This window comes from Daktulosphaira vitifoliae, unplaced genomic scaffold (genome assembly GCF_025091365.1).
Source record: "Daktulosphaira vitifoliae isolate Bord-2020 unplaced genomic scaffold, ASM2509136v1 Scaffold_4, whole genome shotgun sequence".
Taxonomy (NCBI): Eukaryota; Metazoa; Arthropoda; class Insecta; order Hemiptera; family Phylloxeridae; genus Daktulosphaira; species Daktulosphaira vitifoliae.
The window spans coordinates 26399723-26425204 of NW_026099575.1; the positions used below are offsets into that span (position 1 = coordinate 26399723).

Consider the following 25482-nt stretch of genomic DNA (forward strand, 5'->3'; position numbering starts at 1 on the left):
TTACAATTTATATTATGAAATCACAGATAATATGACATAAGTCATGTAAAGGAATATGAACATAATAAAAATAAATTATATACTACGATTGTTACTTGTCCTAATTGAACTTTTTTCTTTATTAAAAATTATTTATTAATTTTTAATGATCAAAGTGTAATGTTTAATTAATTTTTAAACTTATATTACAAAAATGTTTTAACAGTTATTTTTTTACATTAAAATTAAAAACTTAAGTTTAAAAAAAATGTTAGTATTATGATATTCTATGAAAAATATATGTTTTTAAATTACTATTTAAGTCAAATAATGAAAATTTTTCTAATTTTTTTATTTAATATTTCAAATTTATCTTGATTAATCATATTATACAAGAAAAAACTCAATATGACTAAAACCACAAATTTGTGTTTTCAAATTTAATAAAAATGATCATATTACTATTTTAAAATTTAAAACGTTCCAGTTTGATTTATTTGTAATCAAAGAATTTTTTGGTACTAATAATTATTATTTTTAATTTAATATGTAATTGCACGAACATATTTTTATTATGCTTTTACGCACAGTTATTTTATTGGTAGTCAATCGTATTTAGACTGATATAATCATAGTAGAATGTATAAATTTTCATTTCATTATCAGAAACAATATTTTTTCAACAACGTTAATAATTTTACAGACCCTAAATTTGCGGATTTCCAAGAAGAAATAATTTTGAATTAATTTGCTCAAACGGAGATCAATAACTTAATGAGAAGTTACTTATTACGTGAGGCTTAACCGCTTTTTACCCCTGAGGACTTTCGCAATGTTTGTCCTCTCGCGTTGTTTAATTGTATGTGCGCGTAATTGACGTTTTACGAATGTGAGGGAAAGAAAACGCAGTGGAAGATTGCCACTGGTACTATGTGTACTCAGTTGCATGACCCTATTCCTAGTACTGTGCATCTATCAGAAGAAAAATGGCAAGTCGCAGACCTTGAAGACAGTGTTCGGGGAACGCCGGCGCGCGCTTGGGAATTTGATTTGAAGAGTAGAAGAAACTGGTTCTGGTTTGTGACCACCAGAACTCCACCGGCACCGCGTTACACGAGCAGTCGGTTCGTACGGGTCTTCGCGTTGGTTCTTACGTTGGTTGTTGTTGCGCGTCCGCGTGCAAAGTGTGTGCTTCGAGCGTCTGAGTAAATACCGTTAACGTTCGTATCTTCTTCCTAGCGCGTGTCTTTTATAGCAGAAATGATGTAAACTTGTTTCTCGACATGTAATCAGAAAAATAAAAGTAAACTACAGGCATACCAATTAACACATTTACAATTTGTATCAAAGGTGAGATTTTTGTTCTTTTTTACTCTTCTTGTTTATCAACAAATCAAATTATTACCCCCTTTCACAATCTTTCTAACAACTTATTTATAAGCTTTTGCATAACTTTTAAGGCTAGTAAATATTTCATCGTTTAATATAATTAACTAATTTATTAAAATCATTGCTTATTCATTTAACAGTAATCAAAATATTATGTCGATTACTATCGACAATATTTTAGGCATTATATCTAAAAAATATATAACGGGTAGTTATATTCAAATAAAAAGAATCTAAAACTATTTTACCCTCTTGTCTTATACAAGGTTGTATGATATAATATTCAATTAATACAAAGCCGATGGATGCAAAAAAACATTACATTGATAAAAAGGTCATTTTTTTAGGCCAATGTAATTAAAAAAAAACGAACGATCGCTCCTTTGCTAAATGATACCTCTGTATACAATAGTTTATCATTGAAAATACTGGTAATAGCAAAAATAATACTAGAGTTTGTTGTTAAATAGGCATTTATCTTATTATAAGTTTTTGTTATTCAATAAGTATTTTAAAAAATACTAGCTTGATGTGTAATCAGAATCATACTACTTTCTTCGAAAAAAAAATATCAAGTTTGTCAAAATTTTTAATTCACATTTGTAGCCACTATCACATGGCAATAAATAGATTTACCTATACATTTTAACAAAATTTGGGATTATTTCTTTTTAATTTTGTACGAAAATTCCTAGAAAAGTAAAAATTAAAAATTATTGGAACTAAGCTTTTATTGAATTGACAGATTGTTTAGAATGTTATTTTGCTTACTACAATATACGCTATGAATCAAATGTATATAAGTAAAATAATTTCGCACAATTTTTTTTTTTATTATTTTTAATTCAATATGGGTACTATTTAGTGTCCCATTCGTACTACTTAAAATTTTAATTATACTATTGTAAGTAGCTTACAGCTTAAACTTGTTCATAACCGGTTATCGAGGAGCCAAGTCTCGAACTATGTTTTTGAGTAATTTATTAGTATTTGAAATGAATAGGGTAATTTACTTAAACATAATTTTAATTAATCTAAAAATCTTTGAACGAGTTATTTCAGTAAATATTTTACGTGCTTGATTTGGATATTCATAAAAATCAATTTTAAGATTCACCATTATTTTTGCACCACAAATTTTTTTGATTCCTTTACCAGTTAATATGTATTAAACTATTTTATTAGTGCCATATTTTACATTATCATTTAATAAAGCAATATATTGCTTTATTTAATATTGATCAAAACATAATATTTAATTATGATTACATTTAATAAAACTTTGTTCGATACAAGAAACAACACGATTTATATATTTTTTTAAATTTATTGGTGTTTTATTATAACACAGCAAATGTACAAAAAATAGAAGATCCTTAGCGTAGTCAGAATAACATCAAAAAAACATATTTTACATGTAATAATTATCATGTGAGCCTCAGGCAGACGGACATATATTCTCAAAAATTGTTTGAAACGGTAAATATCCGGTGTAGAGTATTGTATACTCTACGTCGATGTATTTATTATTATGAATTTTTTTTTAAGAAATTCAAGTTATTAACTTATAATAACAGACGATTTCAATAAAACATAATTACTATGTACAGAAGATTCGCGTCGATCTAGTTTATTTTACTTTTTCATTGCACTCATTTCCACACAAACGTGGTCGACCATTAAGTATTAGCCAATGAACTGAAATATTTTTTTCTTTCTCTCCACAAGGTCTTTTATTTTATACATATATAAATATGTTATCTATTTTGGCGCAACTACAATGTCTATTTAATACACGATTTGGTCCTTGGGCAGCCAACGGGTGTAGTGAACGGCGTTTGTCCACCACGTTCCACGGCCTGTGGAGCTGCAGCCGCACGTACAACACTCTGCACGTCGCTGCGTAATGTTGACACTAGACAGTACCACTGAGCACATTGTTATCCCATCGATTATTTTTAGTCGGACCTGATGGATTTTCTTTCTTTCAGAATTCCATCGACCACACGATTAAATAAGCGAAAACTATACTGTCAATCAAAAGTGAATTTATTTACCCTATTTGAACAGTATTATCTAATTCATAGAAATACTAAACTTGTATGTTTTATTATGTGTGATTTCTGTCACTAATTTTACCTCGAAGATAATGTCATACATTCTAAAGTTTGATCATTTTTTTACGTCTTTTTAAGCAAATCTTACAAAATGAGTGGATTCTAATGTCCAATCGATATACTCATCACTGTCGTTCTTTTATACAATTGGACGATTCACATAAACGGTTCCTTTGTTCGTAAATGTGCGCTGATCATACTAAATACACGCCATTCATAAACTCGTTGTACCACATAGAGCGAATAAATGGACTGACGATATTTAATCAATCTGCACTGGTCTAGTTTTACTGAATAGTATCGCATGCAATATTGTCTAAAACCATAATGTTGATTTTGATATCGTGCGTGTATATACATATGAAAACATTTTCCACGCGCAATAATGTAATACAGAATAGTTCAACTACTGATTTTTTATTTCTATGTGGTTAGAAATAGGTTATAATATATACAAAACTACTAAAATAACGGTATTTCTAAAAATTTTCAACTCGCGATCGTGAACAAGAAAAGACAATAAATCAGAAGTCTAGTGTATTGTCGGTATTATTATCAAAACGTTTAAACACTCAGTTGTAACAATTATTCGCAGTGCCTTGCACAATTTTTACTAGGAATTATACATGGGGGTAGCTTGAAACATTATAGACAGACAGTATTTAAGTGCATCCAAATTATGTTATGTTAAGTTACTTATACATTTTATATTGACAATTAGTAGTTTTATACAATTTTATACTGAAATTCATTAAATAGTTTTACATATTTGAATGATGTTCTGAAGAAATATCACTGATATATTTTGGTCACAATTTACTAATTAAACAAGAAAAAATTTTAATTAAATACAATAAATTTAAGCTTGAATTGAATATACTCAATAATATTTTATTAACTCTTGCTACTCGATAAGGTAGACATAAATATTAATAACACCTCGAAAAGAAAACTGTCTGAATAACGTATTACTTTTTTAAAATTCTATTATTTATACATCCACTTTTCGATTATACTTTTCAGTGTAACCACCAAATATAATGCAATAATACAAAAAAGTTTATGTGTGCATTTTATATAAATATGTTGGAATATTTTATAAATATTCCAACATATACATGAACACACTATATATTATGATGTTAAGTATAATGGTGTTTATAAATAATTATTAATTTTAAATGCAAAGTGTGTTGCAATGAACGCTTAAAATTCTAAGCGCGTACGGTCGTGATCCAAGAAAATCACACTTAACTGTATGCATTGATAATACTTGTACAAACAACACATGCAATATTATGTTCTAAGATAAAAGTCTAATAAAAAATTCATTTCCGAAGTCACCTTTTTGTACATAATCATTTCCATAAAATGTAGCTTAGGTCTATTAATTTCCCAATCTTTTATACAACACTTATTGATTAATTTGAATATAATTCGTAACCACGACGTATATCATTTTTTTAACCGCAGTGTGTGCAATACATTAATATAGTTGAAATTTAAGTAGCTATTATTTCTTCGTGTAGTTATTTTATTATTAATTTACATTGCATATTAGTTATTCATTCATAAATATATTTTGAAAAAGGATAAATTTCAACAGAAACGACCGCAGAGAAAATTCCCAGCGAGTACAAAAACTATTGACAATAGTTTAAGCCACGAAGGCAATTCTCTATACCCTTTGAGCTAAAAAGGCATGATCCCTCAAAATTCATAACACGAAAATCTAATTTTCTTCTAAAAATAGTAATTTAGAATGATTATAAGAAAGAAAAAAAAAATTATTTACGTGTCTATTACATCACTGATTACCACTTAATATCAATTAATAATTCTTTTACGTAATATCTCCCTTACTAGAACATTAATAACTTTAATATAAATATTATTTACTATTTGGAATAAGCCTAGCAATAAACAAACAATGCATTTTATTTCCCCTATCCGCGAACCGTATAAAATTAACCTGTCTTCCTCAAATGTTTCTGCTTTTTAGAATTATGTTAGTAACAGTTAGACATAATCTATTTTACACTAACAAAGACTCAAATTAAATTATTTTGTACCAAAAATTGTATATTTTACGTTTGTTTTTTTATTAGAGACACAAAACTCCCAAAGGGTGTCATTGCACCTCCGAAACATATCGACCAGAATTATTAACAAGGAACTATAAATTCCAAACTTCTAACTCTATGTTCTGAATGATACCAATATTTTTTAATCAGGTTCATTATTTACTTAACATATTTATTAAAATTATTAACAACCAAAATTATATTGACTCTTATACTTAACCGGCCGTTGGATAGTCTATATTGTTATATAATTTGGAATGTATGATGGTAAGCATGATGTAACAAACTTTTAAGAAAACAGTTAATAATATGTAGTCTAATGATACGATTTTGGAAATACATTAACATGATGTAAACAGAGTTGAAACGAGTCGCCATCAAACTTGTTGATACCGTCGGCCTGAAGTTTAACAAACGCGGAACTATTTCCAATCAGTTTGGTCTGATAATACAATTCGCGATAATTAATGGGTTGGCTAATTATGCGCTTAGTTAAAACGTAATTAACAATACGACGGTTACAATTGACTGAACGATTCCGTTTTTGGCGAAAATTCGTTTTACGATCACGATCATGCCATAATTTCAAACAAAATAGATTTTAAATTGATTGCTATTTCCGTCCATACATCATATTGTACAAAAGTGGGCGTGAAGAAAAAATAGTTTAGCGATTAATTGATGATATATTACGTTAAGATAAACTTGTAAGTCGATCAATTTTTTTTATTTATTTATTTTGCTTTCACATAGTGTTTCGCAAACAAAACATATACTCTATTCGGAGTAACTGCACCGATATCTAGAACTTACTATTGCTTTATTTAGATGCAGACTTACGAATGTGCTACAAGTAGCTATTAATTTAAAAAACATATTCTCACGATTCACACAGGGCAAAAAATGTGCAACTATTTATATTATGTTATTAATTATATTCAAAACAAGTATTTCGAGAAAAGAAGTCCAGTTAAAATAAAACTTGATGTGCTTAATTAACTCTTCGAGTAAAAAGAGTAGTCAGTAGATTTTCGTAAACAAGACAAACTGATTTTAGCTACAAAAAAAAAAACTCAACACAGGGGGGTCGCGGCACAGTGGTGACGTGGCATAGTTGGATCAAGTATAATGATATCTGACAGTGATTAAAATCACTATAAAAAAAAAACGCTTCGATGCAAATCTTTAGATAGTGTTTAATTTTAAAAAATTGGTGGATTATTCCAAAAGCTACATAAACTGCTAGTTCCTTATTAATATCCTGATTAAGATAAAGTATGTCGAATGAAAAAGGGATTATTAAAAAATATTATTTCTCATAAAAAAATTGTGTTGATCCATACACTTTTCAATAAGTTATAGCATTATAAAGTTAAAAATNACTTTTCAATAAGTTATAGCATTATAAAGTCAAAAATTAAAAAAATAAAATCGAAAATTTTCACACAAAAATAGCATTTGATAGCCATTTTCACCGTGAAGAAAAAATAAAGTTCAACATTTTTTTTTTTAATATTAAGGTATATAACATAAGCTTTAATTTAAGATATATATATAAGTGTCAGTATTTACGGAACACTTTCAAAAATTAAGTTAAAAAAATTCTACTTTCTATATGCATTTTTATTTTTTGAACCTCCCTTGTATTAAGGGAAATGGTCCGATAAAAAAAAAAAGTACGTCGAATGAAATAAATATATAAATATAATTTTTCACGAAAAAATTGTATTGATCCATACATTTTTCAAAAAGTTATAGCATAATAAAGTTAAAAATGTAAAAAATAAAATCGAAAATTTTCACACAAAAATAGCATTCGGTAGCTATTTTCACCGTGAGGATAAAATAAAGTCCGAAATTTTTTTTTTTAATATGAGAGTATATAACATAACCTTTATTTTAAGATATATATAAAAGTGTCAGTATTTCCGTAACACTTTCAAAAATTAAGTTGAAAAAGTAAATTTTTTTGTGGAAAAAGTTGTCATTTTGAATCCTCCCTGTGGGCTGGTAAAGAGTTTGATTTATAAAAAAAATATACCAAATGATAGGTAAAGATATCAAACATCTATACAAAAAAAATTATAGTGATTTGCTCTTTTTTGAAAAAGTTATGGCAGTTTTAAGTAAAAAAAATTGAAAAAATTTCGAAAATTAGCGATTTTTAAAATTGTAATTTTTTTGGAGGTTTCCCCTATTTACGGGGAACGAGAGAAATTTATTCAATTTTTGAGGGTAATGTCTTCGACTAGATGCGATTTGTGATCTTTTGACGTATCATTGAAAGAAATCGGTTCGGTGAGAGCTGAGAAAAAGTAGTAACAGACAAAAAAAAAAAAACGCATCATAGTAAAACCAATACCTTCTTAGCTTCGCATCAAAGCTAAAACGTTAAAGCCGAATGCAGAAGAGCAAACGAGGATATGTCAGAAAGCGAAATAATAGACACGATTTTAAACGGTTTTCCCGACCAATATTTCGAAAGAGTGGGTTGAGTTGACNAAAATGAAATAAGGTACATAATGTGTTCAAAATCTCAAATATTGTTGTGTTTGCTATCGATACGTTACATCTAATAATAAATAACATCATTATTATTACGACAATAGGTGTGTCAAACCTTTCTACACTGGCATTAATACTTGACTAACACATTTGAAACTTTGATTGATGTTGTAAGAAATCGTTATCTCTTAGCCGGAAATTTTGTCTTGTCCGATAATTGCGTACTTCTTCGGATTCTTCGATGCATCAATACTTTGATAACCTGAGGGTACAAGAATGGACTAGACGACGCCTTAGAGACTTTAACGACCGCTACATGATTTTACCAACAAAAAATGAAATATAAATGATTTCAAATGGATATTTACATTGCTGAATTTCAATACAGACTCAAATTAACTTGAGTACAACGAACAGTACTGCTAAATAAATTGTACATAGAAATCAGAAATACGTATCTTGTAGTAGAATGTTTTTAATAAATGCTACGTCCATAATATGTTCAAAATGGAAATCAGGTGATGTACAAATGAAACATTTCAATTACATTATGTGTTTTAATTCATTTGTTAATGAATTATAAAACTGCTTTTTAGATAGATGACATTTAAATTTTTTCTTACTAAAAAAATATAAGCATAATTTTTTGGTTTCAAATGTGTTTATAAGATTTTTTTTTTTTGTTGAACATATTTTTTGATAGATTACTTATAAAGATAATGTTTAGAAATTTTTATTTGACTAATCAAATGTACATTATAATGGTCAACTAATAAATAGCACATATTTGTGCCAAATGAATACGGGCAGTATCAGAGAACTCAATGATGAAGATATTTTAATGAAATTAAATGTGTTACATCTATGACTATTGTTTTACTACTGTTATTTTTCAAGGCTGATGTGTTGAAATTTTGACATCATTCATTAAGCTTCTGATAAAATTAACTTTCGAAGAACTCATAATAATTCAACATAATTTATGTAATTCATTCTCTCTTTTTTTAAAATTCATATTAAAAAAAAACACGAAAATATATTTTTTTAAAGAATATGAACAACCATTTTTGAAACATATTTCTCTTATAAAAACACTGGGTACTTATTTGCTTACTAACTTAATTTTGTTATGCACTTAACTGAAAAGAGATGCTTTATTTTATAGATTATCCAATATTTAGTATGTATTTGTTAAATAATGTATAGACGCCATGTATAGGAGAAAAACAAACGGCCGTTCATTTAACCGTACGTCACAGGAAAAAAACTTTAAAGCAAAAGCCCCGTTAAGTTCAAACGATTTATATTCATTCTTGTATTATTTTTTATAGTCGAGGAAGACACAGGAGTTCCGTTTATGTTAGCATGACATACGCCGCTTAGTTTATTACAAATCAAATTACGATTATCTTTTTTCATACAACTATAACGGTTTCGCAATCGCATCTTCTATACTGTCTAAATAGTATTTTATGAGATAGGATATATATGGCACTTAGATTTAATTTTTTTTTATCTAACCCAACCGCTACGTCACGTTGATTTCATTCTTTGTTCCAGTACTGTTTGACCCTACTGGGCATATCGTGATATGGTCACATTTATCGCAACATTGTTTTTCAACACACGATTTTAGAAATGTCTGTAACACACACCAACCGATTAATCGAAATCAGAGTTAATATTTCATAGTTTTAAATTCACACTTTTGAAATACTGCATGTTTAATGGTTATAAAATCTGGAGCTTTATTATAAGCACTTGCGGTCGTAAAAAATATGCATATAAATCTAATGCGTAAATACTTTTACATGTTGCGTTAATAGAAATATAAATACCAACTATTGTTTCAATAGTTATTAAAACAGTGGTCGTGCGTTTAAATTGCTTTCTGCTTTCAATCACATATGTTATTCATTAACATCGAATGTTTAATTAAATATTAGTTATAACTACGAAAGTACAAATATTTTAAAGCTTGCCGCTTGGTAAATATGAATTATTTTAACTGATATTTACAAAATGCTAGACTCTAGTGATTCCTCATCCTTGACAAGTATGCTCAATGGAGACATTCTTAATACTTTAGTAGAGTACAATGCTAGTAATATTTTTCAAGTTAGTAACAAATCATTTTCGATCATGTTTGCTAGCTCGTGCTTCATAACAAGGCTACGATTTCAATACAACAAATTTAAATATGAAGTACTTTATTTGCCGTTTCGTCACGGTGATGAACTTGATCAGTTCTATGTGTTGCGACGTGCATTAAATGAATACGAATTCTTAACACGAGAAGAGTTTAAGTGATCATTCTATTAGATCAAATACCGTTTATTTTAATCGGAAATCCTACGCGCTTATATTTTTTGGTAAACTGGAGATTTGTTTAAGCCATTCTGGTTCGAATATTATACCGGGCGTTGAACACACTACATCGGATTGACCTTAAGCCACCCGAAAAGTCATTAAACCGGAAATCGACTGAAAACTAAATTTATGTATCAGTTTTATTTATAAATGATATTTACATTGTAATGATATTTTTAAAATTTTATTTAGAACAAAAAGATTGACATCAAGAAATTTAATGATTTTTAGTGGTGTATATAATGGAGAAAGTTGAAATATGATTTTTATCATCGCTTATTATTTTGAGCGACAGTAGATATTAATAAAAAGTAAACCGTAAATGACAAAGAAACTGACAATAGACAGTCTTAAGAATGTAACATTCGTAAAAAAAAATTACAATAATTTGGCTTGCATTGTATACATTTTCTAGACACTAATGGTAAAAACAGGAAATGCTCAATGATTTTTATCAGTTTTAAAACTAGATAATTCTCATTTTAAATATTTTCTATCATTGTTTTAGAATAAAGAAATATTATCTATTGTGAGTAATGTTACAAGTATACAGAACTTATTAAAAACCCATTATTATATAACTAATAGTGAATGAAAATAAAATTGTTAATTCGATACTTAAAGTATATTAAAAATTTGACACACAACTACGTGAAAAGGTATCATAGGTATATACAGTATGACAGAAACATTTTTAGATTGGAACGATCCCCTTTTATTAAAACCCTAATTATTTTACATTGTTCATGTTAAGATAACAAACACGAATATTATGAATTGATGTACTCGGGATGATTTAAATGCTTTGAATCCTGAGCCATATTAATACACTTGCTAAGTAAGATTCCCTTTGTTTTTCTTGATTGATTTTCATTAAACTATGAATTACGCAAAAATAGATATTTGCTTAATTAATTATCACTTTTAACAACTATCGAGTAAAAATCACAATAAGAAAATTGTCGATTGATTCACATTAACATAACCACTATGGTTACGTTAATTAATCAACCAATTTTACTCTATAGTGAGAATTTTGGCTAAACTCTTGACGTAACTTATTTTTATATTTTATTAATTTTTGTATTATTCACGATTATTTAGATAGATCTCTACAATGGATGGTCAGAACAATGCACGCTATTAAACAAATCGTATAATTCACCAGATTAATTTTTTTTATCGCTACACAAGCTTACTACTTCTCGGTTTAATTCTACTTTATGCACGAGAAACACTCCGAGCAGGTAATAACAGCTCAGGAGATCAGCGATGAAGGCACTCGATTAATGCCACTAGATCGTTACACTGGTAAACTAACTCGGTGAACGCCTAGTTCCGACGGATTACAATCTAGAAAGCAAATGTGATATTGTATCAGTTGTTTAAAAACTAAACGCAATCTATTGTAGAGTATGTTTTTGCGAAAAACGTACACAATAATAATCAAAATATTCGTGAAAACCGTTGGAAAATGATACATTACCCGAGGCGCTATTCCCACGCGACGTTAGCACATCATCATACGCTGTTATACGATAATGTACTACAATAGGCGCAGCTGTTGCGTTGTCTAGTCTGACTCCGTTTCGACAACCGCCGGAGCTGCTGTATTTTATTCTTTGGCCCAAATTACTGGACGGCCACGTTTGTCGACAACACCCACGCGTTCACATTATGCAGTCGTTAGATAACTTTTCACAAACTGTACCCGGAAAGTGCATGCGATATGATCAAAAGACACGGTTAAACCGTACTGTTAGATGTGAATTAACTGTAAGCAAAGTTTTCACTCGGTGAAATATCGTCAGCATACCTGAAATTTATTTGTTTACACCTGCTACAATTTTCGTTGAAGAAAACAAGCATTTAATGTAAAACATACTTAATCAGAAACACAAAGAACATTTTTTGTTTTGACCACCTGTTAAAGTATTATTTAACTGTAACTTGGTTTTAACCCGACATTGCTTATTACACGATTATAGCTACCGCTATTTTATCTTACATTTTGTACTGCATACTTGAAAATTGAGAAACACAGCGCGTGACTGATATGCCCACAAACTGCTCATCGAAGTAGTCGGTGTGTATCAATTATTTTAATAAATAGTGTCGGCGTTGAGTGTAGTACACGTTTAGGTTTTGTGAACTGGTCTTAACAGACGACAATAATGAGCTGTTATAGTTCAACGAGGTTTTGGGGCGTAGACCAGGTGCTAGGTTGAAATATTGAACAAAAGGTCCTACAAAAACAATGCAATTCATCCAGTCTACATGGAAAAAACAAGATTTGTATCAGTAGAACGTTCCGGTCTACGTTTATAATTTTTAAACGATTATTTAATTTGCAGAAAAATACCAATGATGTTACGATCTACACGACGTTATTTCAATCGGTAGAGTACATTTGCTATAATACTTCATTAGTACAATGACAAATTAAAAAAAAAATAACAATCTTATTAAACGATGTTGAAAATAATGTCGATAATTATTTCAATATAAAACACAATTAGCCGATTTTTAATTTTTGACTATTCAATTTCTCATTTAATTTACATTCATCGATTGTAATGATCGTTTTCAGCTTTAAAAACAGTTCTAAAATATTATCAGTGTTATTATTCATTACTCTACATTTTTAATAAATAAAAACTTGAATAAAAAAATTAAGATTGTTAATATCATAAGGTCAATCTTTCATGTCTAACAATATTTTTACTGTTTTTTTATTAACGTCATATTTGATTGACATCAGATTACTTTGGTTCAATTTTATTAACTATAGATCGACCAAAAGTAATTTAATATTGTCTGTTTTATTTGTAAAAAATCCAAAATAAATGCAATAAAACTGTTCTCCAATTAAGTGTGTATTTTTATAGACTGTAAATTCAAAATATTTAAATTATTACCGATATATTGTAATGTTATAAAGTTGCGTATCCGGACACTATTGAAAAATAAAAGATGACAGTAATAAGCTATTCTAGTTCAATACTCGTATGTAATTTGAATTCCATAAAATAATTTTTTAACGAGTTACATTAACATTTATGGTACATCAATAGAAAACAAAAATAATAAATACTACTTATTTTATGCTATTTATAAACAGTGTGTTTCGTTACTAAAAAGAATTTTTTTGTGGATATTGTTTTATGTGCGAAAAAAATGTTATTACTTGTTTGATCGACCAAAATTATATTTTAAAAGTTTTTAAACGAATAAAGTTTTAATAGTACTTTAACGAAATAACTTAAATTTTTGTGAAAAAATGCAGAATGAAAAATTTTAAATTAAATATATTACAAAATACACTATATTTTGTATTATTATATATACAATAATACAAAATTAATTTTCAGCGGAAGCTTTAAGATTTCTAAATAGTTTTTCTTCGCTCATCACAAATTAGTCAAATATACTTTTCAAACTGAATTTTTAAATGTCCTAATACATAACAGTGACTAAGCATTTCAAAAGGAAACGTCGGATAAAGTAATGCCAGTGCAACACCGACACGAGAAGAGTAGAGGCCTAATACGCATTCGGATAACAAACACCTGCAATTGCAGTACCATATTGACTATTTAAATCTAAATTGTCGTCATTCGTATTCAAATATCCCAAAAAAGTAACTAAAAAATAATCTCTTTATGGGCTTACAAAAAAAAAAATATGAATAATTCATTTTACCCGTTTTTTTTCACTTTTTTTCATCAGTACATTTAAACTAGTACTTGTTCAAAACTATAATTAACGGAATTACGACTGAGTCACTGACTAGTTATATTCGAGTACCATTAAGAGTCGATTGTCAATATTTTTTTGATAATTTTTTTACATTATGAATACAGAAAAATCTATTAAAAAAATTACATAAACTTTTATATTTACTATTTGTTAATTCCATTTCATTTGGCATAAGCTAAGAACAGAAAAAACTGTAAATAAAAGTAGTAAAAATTGCCATGTAATATTTTCCAGGAATAGTAAAAATGTAAAATTACATAAAACTATACACAAAAAATTCAGATAAAAAGTTTTTAATTAGAATGATTAGACAATAAAAAATCTTTTAGTTATTAGTTAAGTTACATAATGCTTAATTTCAATAAAAATTGAAAAATTGAAGGTTATTAATAACGAGAAATTCTAATAATTACTTAAATTTTAAAATTATAAATTTGCTTATATAACATATTGTATTTTAACTATTAGGTTTCATTGAATTTTAATAAAATTAACTATCCAATAAACTGATCTTAAAAGAGATCTGACGTACGCCTGATATTTTTCTTTGCTCGTACTTAAGGTTTTAACTAAAAATTTAACTCGGTAAAAAGCTAAAATGAATACCACGTGTTATTTATTTAATAATCTCCCTATTGTTCACACGCCATTCGTTTTTCCCTTGTTAAAATTATTCACAACACATTTTTTATTCACACGTAGATAATGACAATGAATGAGTTGAGTTCACTTGCGCCTCCCCTGCCGCCTTTATTTCTTGGTATAATAATAACACTCAGGTATTACCATGTGGTACACTTTCTCCTTGTTTGATCTACATAGATACTAATAATACATAATGATATTATATTAATTGAACGTTTTTTTTAAAAGGAATAATACTTGTGTACAAAAAAATTCTACTCAGAACAATACGTATTTCATAAATATTCTTTCAGATTTAAATTATAACAAACCGCAAATATTACAACAATAATATAAGTACGTTTTTTAGCTTTGTGGCTATTGTTATAACACTTGTATTAAATCTGAGAATACTATTACTCTAGTGAACCTGGAAAATGTTATATTTGCGGTGTATTTGACTTGATATTTAATAAATAATGAAATAAAATAAATGGATGTTATTTGCAATCGCATCCAAATAGTTAATATCAATGTTACTCAGAATATAATTATAGAAAAACAAAAAAAAATATTAATGAGCAATTAAATTAAAATATTAAATTAACTTAATAATTTAATTTAACATCTAAGAATTATGACTATCAGTCATGATGGTAAAGTGTAATGGCTTAAACTAAAATAGTATTTCGATTATATGATATTTCCCTTGAACTGGTACAAAATTTAATTTTTAATTTATATATTTTTAGCTTCGATGTGAAGCTGAGAAGGTATTGGTTTTACTATGATGTGTGTTTTTTTTTCTATTACCACTTTTTCTCAGCTCTCACCCGAACCGATTTCTTTCAACAATACGTCAAAAGATCACAAATCGTATTTAGTCGAAGACATTACCCTCAAAAATTGAAAAAATTTCCTTCATTCCCCGTAAATAGGGGAATTTTCTAAAAAAATTGCAAATTTACAAATTGCTAATTTTCGACATTTTATCAATTTATTTTACTTAAAACTGCCATAACTTATTTAAAAATAACCAAATAAATATAACTTTTTTTTATAAATGTATAATGTTTTACCTATCATTTGGTATATTTTTTTTATTAATCTGATCCTTTACCAGCCCACAGGGGGAATTCAAAATGACAACTTTTTCACAAAAAAATAACTTTTTTAACTTAACTTTTGAAAGTTTTCCGGAAACTCTGACACTTTTATATATATCTTAAATTAAAGATAATGTAATATACTTTATCATGGAAAAAAATTGTTGGACTTTATTATATCTACACGGTGAAAATGGCTACCGAATGCTATTTTTGTGTTAAAATTATCGATTTTATATTTTTAACTTTATTATGCTATAACTTTATGAAAAGTGTATGGATCAATACAATTTTTATATAATATTTATATCCCTCTTTCATTTGACATACTTTATCTTAATCAGAATATAAATAAGGAAATAGCAGATCATGTAGCTTTTGGAATAATCCACCAATTTTTTAAAATTAAACACTATCTAAAGATTTTCATCGAAGCGTTTTTTATGATAGTGATTTTAATCACTGTCAGATATCATCTATACTTGTCCCAACTATCCTACGTCCATACTGTGTCACGACCCCCCTGTGTATATATATAGATTAGATTAAACTGAAGAAAAATACAAATATATAGACGAGCAAAAAAAAACAAATTTCAAGTCGTTGTTTTGAAAAAATCCTGCGTAAAAAGAAAATGAACTTATGAAATATATATTAAGGGTCTGATTATCCTAATTCCTTACTACAAAGCTGATTTACAGTATACTCTAATACATTTTTGTACATAAAACTTCCATCGCGAATAAGAGATTAGATAATAATAAATTTAAAGCTACATAAAAATAAATAATAAAAATATGATCAATGGTAATCCAAAAAGGTATCCCATTATTTATGACATTTAAAGTAATTTTTATTGATAATATAAATATATAATTTTTCAATAAAGTTGAGCGTCAATGGTTCGTTAGACGTATATTAAATTAATGACAATTTATATAAATAAGAATTATAAGTTTTTGTTAATCAGAAAAAAATTAATTCTCTGACTCACTGACAAAATTGATAAATTATAATGTTAATAGCACACTATTATCATATTTAAATCATTTTATTAACAAGGTTAAAGTTTTTATGAAAAATTTGTTTTCTTAAGGAATTTTCCATTCTTAAGCATACATTTCGGTTATTCATTTACTTTAATGTTCCATCTTAAAGGTCAAACACGTTTAAAAGGTTTTATCTTTATTTTTCAGAGTTTCTCCTTTAATGAGTCATATATAATTTGAAAATAAAAATTATTTTACGCCTTAAGTCATTTTTACAAATCTTTTGCTACCAATAGACTAACGCATTGATTTATTATTCGTAAGTCGTTAGTCATCTTTTATAGAGGCCATTGACACAATGTCTCGTCAAACGTGAATGTCACTGCGAATCAACGACAACAATTATACTGACCACAACTCAAGAGTCATGTCCTAAGTACATATACAACTAGTAGACATATTATAGTCATCATTACGCGACACGTTCTTAGTTTGTGACTTGGCTTTGACATTACGAGTGTTACGCGGTGCACATTTCAGAATTATATTATACTTCTTGTAATGCTTTTGATCTATCTACAGCTATAATCCATAATAATGCAAAGAGTTTTTACTTTAAGTGTCTCTCCCTTGAATTTGTAGAATTAACAAGCAAAATATCCGTTTAACAATCAACACTGTTTTCAAAAAATGACAAAGTTGATTTATAAAAATATTAAAAACGATTTTATGAAATATTTGAGTTTATTTTAAAATATATTTACAAGAACTTATACAATTATTTCATAATTATTTAAACATATTTCTTGAAAAAATAATTTGTGCTGATGCAAAAATTCATCTAATCGGCTAACTTGGTATCGTCATTGGTTCATTTGATTCGTCTAAGGTGTTTAATGATCTTACATTCCCCGATACTAGTTTCCGATTACCGTTATATTTTACTCGACAGCGGTCCAGTATTGATACACTCTGTTGGTAAGTACGAAGAACACGAAGTCCGAGAAGTATCTTTTGATGAAAAATACCTTTTATAAAATTATAAATACATTACATGCTCTCACACTTTGTCTCCACTTAATAACGTGTATTCTTGATAATTATTAACTCTGATTTCTATTATTTTAATGATCTGGCATATTTATAAGTGTTTATTTCAAAATAATTTCAAAAATAATAATGTTTGAAACATTGTGAGAAAATCTAAGAAAATTAATAATTAATTTATAACGAATCACGATTATTAATTCTGTTATCATACGCTTATACTTCAACAAGAAGATAAAATCTAAACAAATAACCAATTTCTATAATGTACTCATTATTGTTATTTATAATAAAAAATAGTTTATTTTGTAATAACTTGTGATTGTATGTGCTATTTGACGACGGGTTGGGAAAATATGTCTAGATTTTTTATGTAGTTTAATTTAGTTTGTTTTTCAGTTTATTTATCTTGAATATATTTTCAGTTTCTTCTCGACATTAAATTGATTTACCAATCATATTTATATCAAATAGTTCACTTAATAGTTTTATGATAAATATTCAATATAAAATTTGAAATTATGGATTTAAAGAAGACACTAATAATTAGAATATATAAACTTATTAAATTTTAAACCTCCTCATTCATTCATTAACCGTAAAATAATGTTGATTTTGTAAAAATTATCATGTTACCTAATTATCAAACATTTAGTCGTACATATAAAAATAATATTAAATATTATAACATGAAAATAAATATAATATATATTATATTGTAATATATATAATGTTTATTTTTAAAAGTTTCGGTGCATTAAAATAGCACTAGCTAAATATTTTTAAAAAACTTTTTAATACTTATTTCAATATACATATGATATTCTTTTTCCTCGCCTTAACCATAACTACTTGGGGTCGGCAAAGTATACTTATGATATACATAAAAATATGAATATGATTATAAAACCTCAAACTACTGAACACTTGAACATTTCTTTCAACTTAGTATATTATGTATCATATAGTTCTTGCTTTTGTGGTTAAATATCAAATTAGATTAATAAAAAAATATTCATTACAATTAATTTATACTTTCATATTGCGGTAAGCTGATCAAATAATTTTAAGAGAGAGTATAATATAAGCTATTGTATACATTTGATTAAGCGCCACAAATTGATATTTAGTTTATGGTAAGAAAACTAGTTTTTATAATAATTATATAATTAATTTATTATTATTTTAGGTTATTAAACTAATAAAATTATAACTAACATGAAAATATCGATTAATATACTAATAAATAATATGAACTTATATAAGTTATACTTAAATAAATAAAATTTAAAAAGTAAACGGTCAGTAAATAACTGTTGTATTAACATATAATCAGGACGAACTAAATATCTATCCTTCCACTAATATTTCCCTTTTTAATTTTAGCTTCGATGCAAAGCTGAGAAGGTATTAATTTTACTATGATGTATTTTTGTGTCTGTCACCACTTTTTCTCAGCTCTCACCGAACCAATTTCTTTAAACAATACGTCAAAAGACCACAAATCGTATCTAGTCAAAGACATTACCCTCAAAAATTGAAAAAATTTCCTTTGTTTCCCGTAAATGAGGGAAACCTCCAAAAAAATTACAAATTTACAAATTGCTAATTTTCGACATTTTATCAATTTTTTTTACTTAAAACTGCCATAACTTATTTAAAAATAACCAAATAAATAAAACTTTTTTTTATAAATGCATAATGTTTTACCTATATTTTGATATATTTTTTTTATAAATCAAACCCTTTACCTGTCCATAGGAGGGAATTCAAAATGACAACTTTTTTACAAAAAATTAACTTTTGAAAGTGTTCCGGAAAGTCTGACACTTTTATATATATCTCATATTAAAGATCATGTAATATATTTTAATACGAAAAAAAAAATTTTAGACTTTATTTTGTTTTCATGGTGTAAACGAACATTAAAATAATAAAAAAATCAGAATTTAAATAAGGAAATAAGAAATCATGTAGCTTTCGGAATAATCCATTAATTTTTTAAAATTAAACATTATCTACAGATTTGCATTGAAGCGTTTTTTACGATAGGGATTTTAATCACTGTCAGATATTATCTATACTGGATCTAACTATGCCACGTCGCCACTGTGCCGCAACCCCACTGTGCTGAGTTTTTTTATATTTCATATTATTTGTTTTTATTTTTTATTAGTGTTATACTACGATTTTTTTTGTACAATTCATTTTTCATAATGTTTCTTTTGAACTTAACTACTTTCAATTTATTTTTTATAATTATTATAGATTTTCAACATTATTTTGTTTTTAGTTTGAAGATGCGCACACGATGGAAGGACATTTTTCTAGCTCTGATGATAATATCTATCAACTCAAGTCATGCCGCTACTATGTCATGCGAAGACTTTCAGAATGAGTTTCGGTATCCGTGTACTTGTGAAGAATTTCGTCCAATTGGGGGTTTAGCAATAAATTGTGATGGCGTTGTATTTTCCGGAGATAATTTTGTCGTGCCTAAAGATGCACCTATTTTAGTTTTTACTCAAAAAAATGCTGGTCATCATTCAATTCCCTCACAATTATTTCCATCCAGTGGTAAGTAATTCATTTGAAGGGTTGTTTTTATGTTTATAAAAATAAGAAAAAAAATCACATTTATCCTTATGTTTTCAGTAAAAATAGATTTATCACAAAATTCAATAAGAAGGTTACCTGAAAAATCTTTCATAGAAGTAAAAAATTCTTTAGAAGATTTGCGCTTAGCTAATAATCTATTGGGCGATAACTTAAATCCAATTTTTTCAACAACCGAATTTCATGAGCTATCCAAATTAATACGCCTTGATCTCAGCGAAAACAGAATATCTTCTTTAGAAGAAGGTATTCTTAAAGGCTGTATTCGTTTAGAAGTAATTTTTAAATTTAAAATTAACAATTTTATTTATTTAAGTACTAAATGTATTATTATTTTATAGGAACTCAAATTGAATGGAAACAGGCTTGAATTTGTACCTAGTTCCTCCCTAAACGGACCACAATCATTGCGTACTCTTTCACTAAAAAATAATAGAATAGGTAATTTTGAGATTTATTATTATACTATCTTTTTATAAAAGATTTATATATTTATCTACTATTTTTCTATATATTTCTATTTTGCAACTTTTTATAGAAAGGGTTCATCATGGATCATTCTTATCACAAAAAACTTTACTTATCATTGATTTATCTTCTAATCGAGTAAACAACATTGAAATCGGTGCTTTTGAAGGATTATCTTCAATTAAACAAATTTTACTTTCAGAAAATCGCTTAACTAAATTTAACAGTGATGTATTTCAAGGTAATCAAATTTTAATTATGAAAAATATTTTTTTATTTTATTTATCATTTTTTGTTTTCTAATAAATTTTTATTAGGTGCTGAAAAATTAGAAAAATTAGATGTTTCAAATAACTTTATTGCTGAATTTCCGACGGTTTCCCTAAAGCGATTCGATCATTTAAAAATATTGAATTTGTCTTCAAATCTTTTACAAGTAAACAATTAGAAATAAAATTATAACCCATAAAAAAAATAAACTTTAAATTTTTTTATTACTAATCATGTATAATGAACTTTTCTAGAAATTAGATAATTCTCACCTTACTACGACTTTGGAGGTATTAGACGTGAGCAGAAACAACATAGGAATTATTTCACCAGGAACATTCATGAGCTTAAAAAAATTGAAAGTCCTTAATTTGTCAGTGAATATGTTGAGAAATGTAAGCCTTTATAAACTTAGGTTTGTTAATTAATTATTTTAATATTATATTATTTACATTTAGATTGAAGATGATGCTTTTGATGGTCTGGCGAATTTGGAATCGTTGTCTTTAGAAGACAATAATATTTTACTAATACCAGTAACTGCATTAAATAAGTTACCACGATTAAGTAAGTTGCGTCTGGATTATAATAGGATTGCTGCATTGTCATCTAGCATTCTCCGGGGAATGGCTGATATGCTAACTGAACTGGGACTTAGTAGGAATGTTATAAGAGAACTACCATCAGATGTTTTCCAGGTAGATAATCTTTTTTAAATATTTCAACATCGATTATTATTAATATAATTATAATTGTTAATAGGACTTCAAAAAACTCAAAGTGCTTGATTTAGGTGGAAATTTATTGTTATCTATTGAGCCGACAATGTTTTCTGGATTAGAAAATACTTTGGAATTTCTGAATCTTCAAGGAAATAGAATTGCTACCATTTCGCCAGATCCAATAAATTTACAATCACTAAAATCGTTAGATTTATCTTTCAATCAACTAAAAGAAATACCACGTCATACTTTCATGATGATGTCATCTCTTTTAAATTTAAATTTAAGTCACAATCCACACTTAGGTTTAATACCAGTTAGTGTATTCCATCCTTTAAGTCAGTTACAAAAACTTGATCTTAGTTTTACTAATATAAAAATATTGAGCCCTGAATTATTTTTCAAAACTAATTCTCTGACTCACCTTAATATACGTTGTAATGGAATTACAGAAATTCCCGAAACTATGTTTCAAACCTTATCAAATTTAATTTGGTTAGACGTTTCAGAAAATCAAATAGCGAACATCCGTATTGGTTCATTTGCTGGTTTATCATCCATTAAATATATTAACTTATCTAAGAACAAATTGTCATCATTTAAAGGAGAATATTTCATTACAAAACGAAGTAGTGGAACTTCATTAGAAGAAATAGACATGTCAAACAACCAAATCAGCTATTTGTTTCCATCAACGTTTAAAGTTCATCCATCAATAAAAAGTATTCGTCTTTCCAACAACAAATTTAATTATTTTCCTTCTGAACTGATTTCTGGATTAGCATATCTACAAGAAATAGATTTGAGTAAAAATAGTCTTAAGGCTTTAGAAGAATTTGATTTCGCAGGTTTGCCAAATTTCAGAGAACTTAATTTAGCAGAAAATCAAATTGATACCATTAGCGAAACAACATTTCATAACTCCACTCAATTACAAACAATAAACTTAGCAAATAATAATCTGGAACGTATTGGAGAAAGAACTTTCCAGGGCTTAAACAGACTTCATTACTTAAGTCTTGAGAATAATAATCTCACTGAACTACCAGATTTAATCTTTGATCGTTCACGATTAAAAGTGTTAGAAAATATTAATTTATCGAAAAACAAATTTACTACAGCCCCACTAAAAAGTTTACAAAAGCAATATTTCTTTTTATCATCTGTTGATCTATCTTCAAATAAATTGATTGATTTACAAACTGATGACAGCATTTTAGTAAACATTAAGAAATTAGATTTATCGTTCAATCCGCTCTCGGAATCAGCTGTTAAAAATATTCTTAGTGAACCCAAAACAGTAAGGGAATTGAATGTAGCCGGTACTGGTATTAGATCATTATTAGCACTCGAAACTCCATTTTTACAAAAGCTTAATTTGTCATTTAATTCAATTGATGATGTAGATGAACATATGTTCGATCGGGCAACGCTCATTGAAGAGCTTGACTTATCTCACAACGAGCTCCAAAGTTTAGCCTCCCTCAAGGCTGTTTGGCCCAAGCTTAAAAATATTCAGTCAGTTGATTTATCGTGGAATCCAATTACAAGTATAGTTTTGGGAGATATTGATGGACTAAGTTCATTGCGATCATTACGTATAAGCAATTTATTTGAGTGTAACAAAATAGAAAAAAATGCGTTTAAAAATCTAGGTAATTTAGTGGAATTAAAAATGTTTGACTTACCAAAACTAGGTTATTTGGATGTCACAGGCCTTCTAAATAACTTACACTCCCTAGAAATACTTGATATTGAAGTAAAAGATTCATCAATAGGTACTCAATTGTCAGCTGCTATGAATCCTAGACTCAAGTCTTTAGCAATCCAGGGCCAAATGATTAACACTATTTCTTCGGGAGCTCTAGCGGGATTGAAATCACAAATAGTACAAATAAAAATTCATAATACTTCACTTACTAATCTACCTCCGTCACTGCTCATACCGTTACCGAGATCGTCTGAAGTCCAACTAGACGTTTCTAGCAATCAACTAACTACATTGTCATCGCAATTTTTGTCAGCATTAGATGATAGAAGAAGCTTGCTTAAATTCCATGGTTTAAAATCTAACCCTATATATTGTGATTGCAATGTTAGGGCACTAAGAAGATCGCCTCTTGCCATAGATTTAGTATGTTCAGCGCCAGCCTTTGTTGCTGGGAGTATATTGATTGAAATTCCTGACGATGACCTAACTTGTGATATCAGTCGGCAAACAACTACGACTATGGCAACATCTACATTGCTCATGACTTCTACGACTAATAACCCAGTGACAATCGTTAAAGCACCGAAAGTTCCAATGAGAACAACAACTGAACCAGATATTATATGGTCATTACCTCCAGCAACTACGTCTAATCAAAAGCCTCCATTAACTATGAAATCGCCTAATTTGGCATCAGTCACAACAATAGCAAATGACGATACTCTAATTATTGGAATCGTTGCTGGTGTGGTAGTATTTATTGCTATATTGATAATTATCATTTGCATTGTTCGTATTAGATTATCTGCAGCTGAATACAATTCTCACATGAATGCTTTGCCTCCTGTTTTAGGTGCCTCTTTGCATTGCACTAATCCTTCTTGTCCGTGTCCTAAAATAGCAGGTCAAATGTACCCAATGTCAGCTGCATCTTATAGCAATAGTTACGCTACGCTACCTACGCATAAGTTATCATCTGTATCATCTCCTTTGCGACAATCATATAATAACCTAGCTGGTCCCCCATACACTCATAACCCTTATTATATACCTTATACAACTGATGAAAAAGAATACGCCATGAGTATGAGATAGCCATCAATTTAACGGCCAATATCAATTACAAAAGAATTTAATTATATGTAAATAAACATAGTCAAGAATTGAGGTGATCACAAAAAATCAAAACAATATATTTATTGTTGTTATCTAATGACAGTTTTGTTTTTATCCCTATTATCTTGCCATTTCATTAATTTATATTATGAAAAACATTTATATCGCATACTAAATAAAATATTTACATGATACCTTAGTACCTAAATATTATAAGATTTTCTGAGAAATGTAACATAATTATTTTTAGTTAGTTTTGTTTATAAGCCTTAACCGTTGAAATTTTTCTTTTTGATAAGCATCTATGTACATCAGTGAACTTATTGCTCAATAGGTATAGAACCTTCATTTTTTTTCTTTAAATATTAAAACTAAATATTAACTCATACAATTATTTTGAATTAAATTTAAAAAAAATTATTTTGATACTTTTTCATTTTTGTTAGATAATTTATAAATAAATGAATATTTTGTAAGTAAAAAACATCATTGTCCAAGATTACATATCATTACTGATAGTTTGTTATACATTTCAAAGGACTGTTGTATATTTTTATTAATTAAATTATTAATTCAAAAGCTCCTTGGAAAAATATATTATATATTTGTT

The 25482-nt window shown here is 27.7% G+C and overlaps 1 protein-coding gene across 2 annotated transcripts; it reads left to right on the forward strand.

Moving 5' to 3' along the window:
* The first annotated feature begins 1055 nt into the window (after nt 1-1055).
* On the forward strand, nt 1056-25465 carry LOC126904420 (protein artichoke). Of its 2 annotated transcripts, none has more exons than XM_050683449.1 (9): nt 1056-1329; nt 20263-20546; nt 20625-20860; nt 20927-21026; nt 21124-21294; nt 21371-21489; nt 21578-21718; nt 21782-22021; nt 22086-25465. In XM_050683449.1, exons 2-9 carry the CDS (start codon nt 20270-20272, stop codon nt 24849-24851), a joined length of 4050 nt encoding a protein of 1349 aa, XP_050539406.1. In that variant the 5' UTR covers nt 1056-1329; nt 20263-20269; the 3' UTR covers nt 24852-25465. The 2 variants fall into 2 exon arrangements, with proteins under 2 accessions (XP_050539406.1, XP_050539407.1); XM_050683450.1 differs by lacking the exon at nt 1056-1329 and adding an exon at nt 17774-17900.
* The last annotated feature ends 17 nt before the right edge of the window (nt 25466-25482 follow it).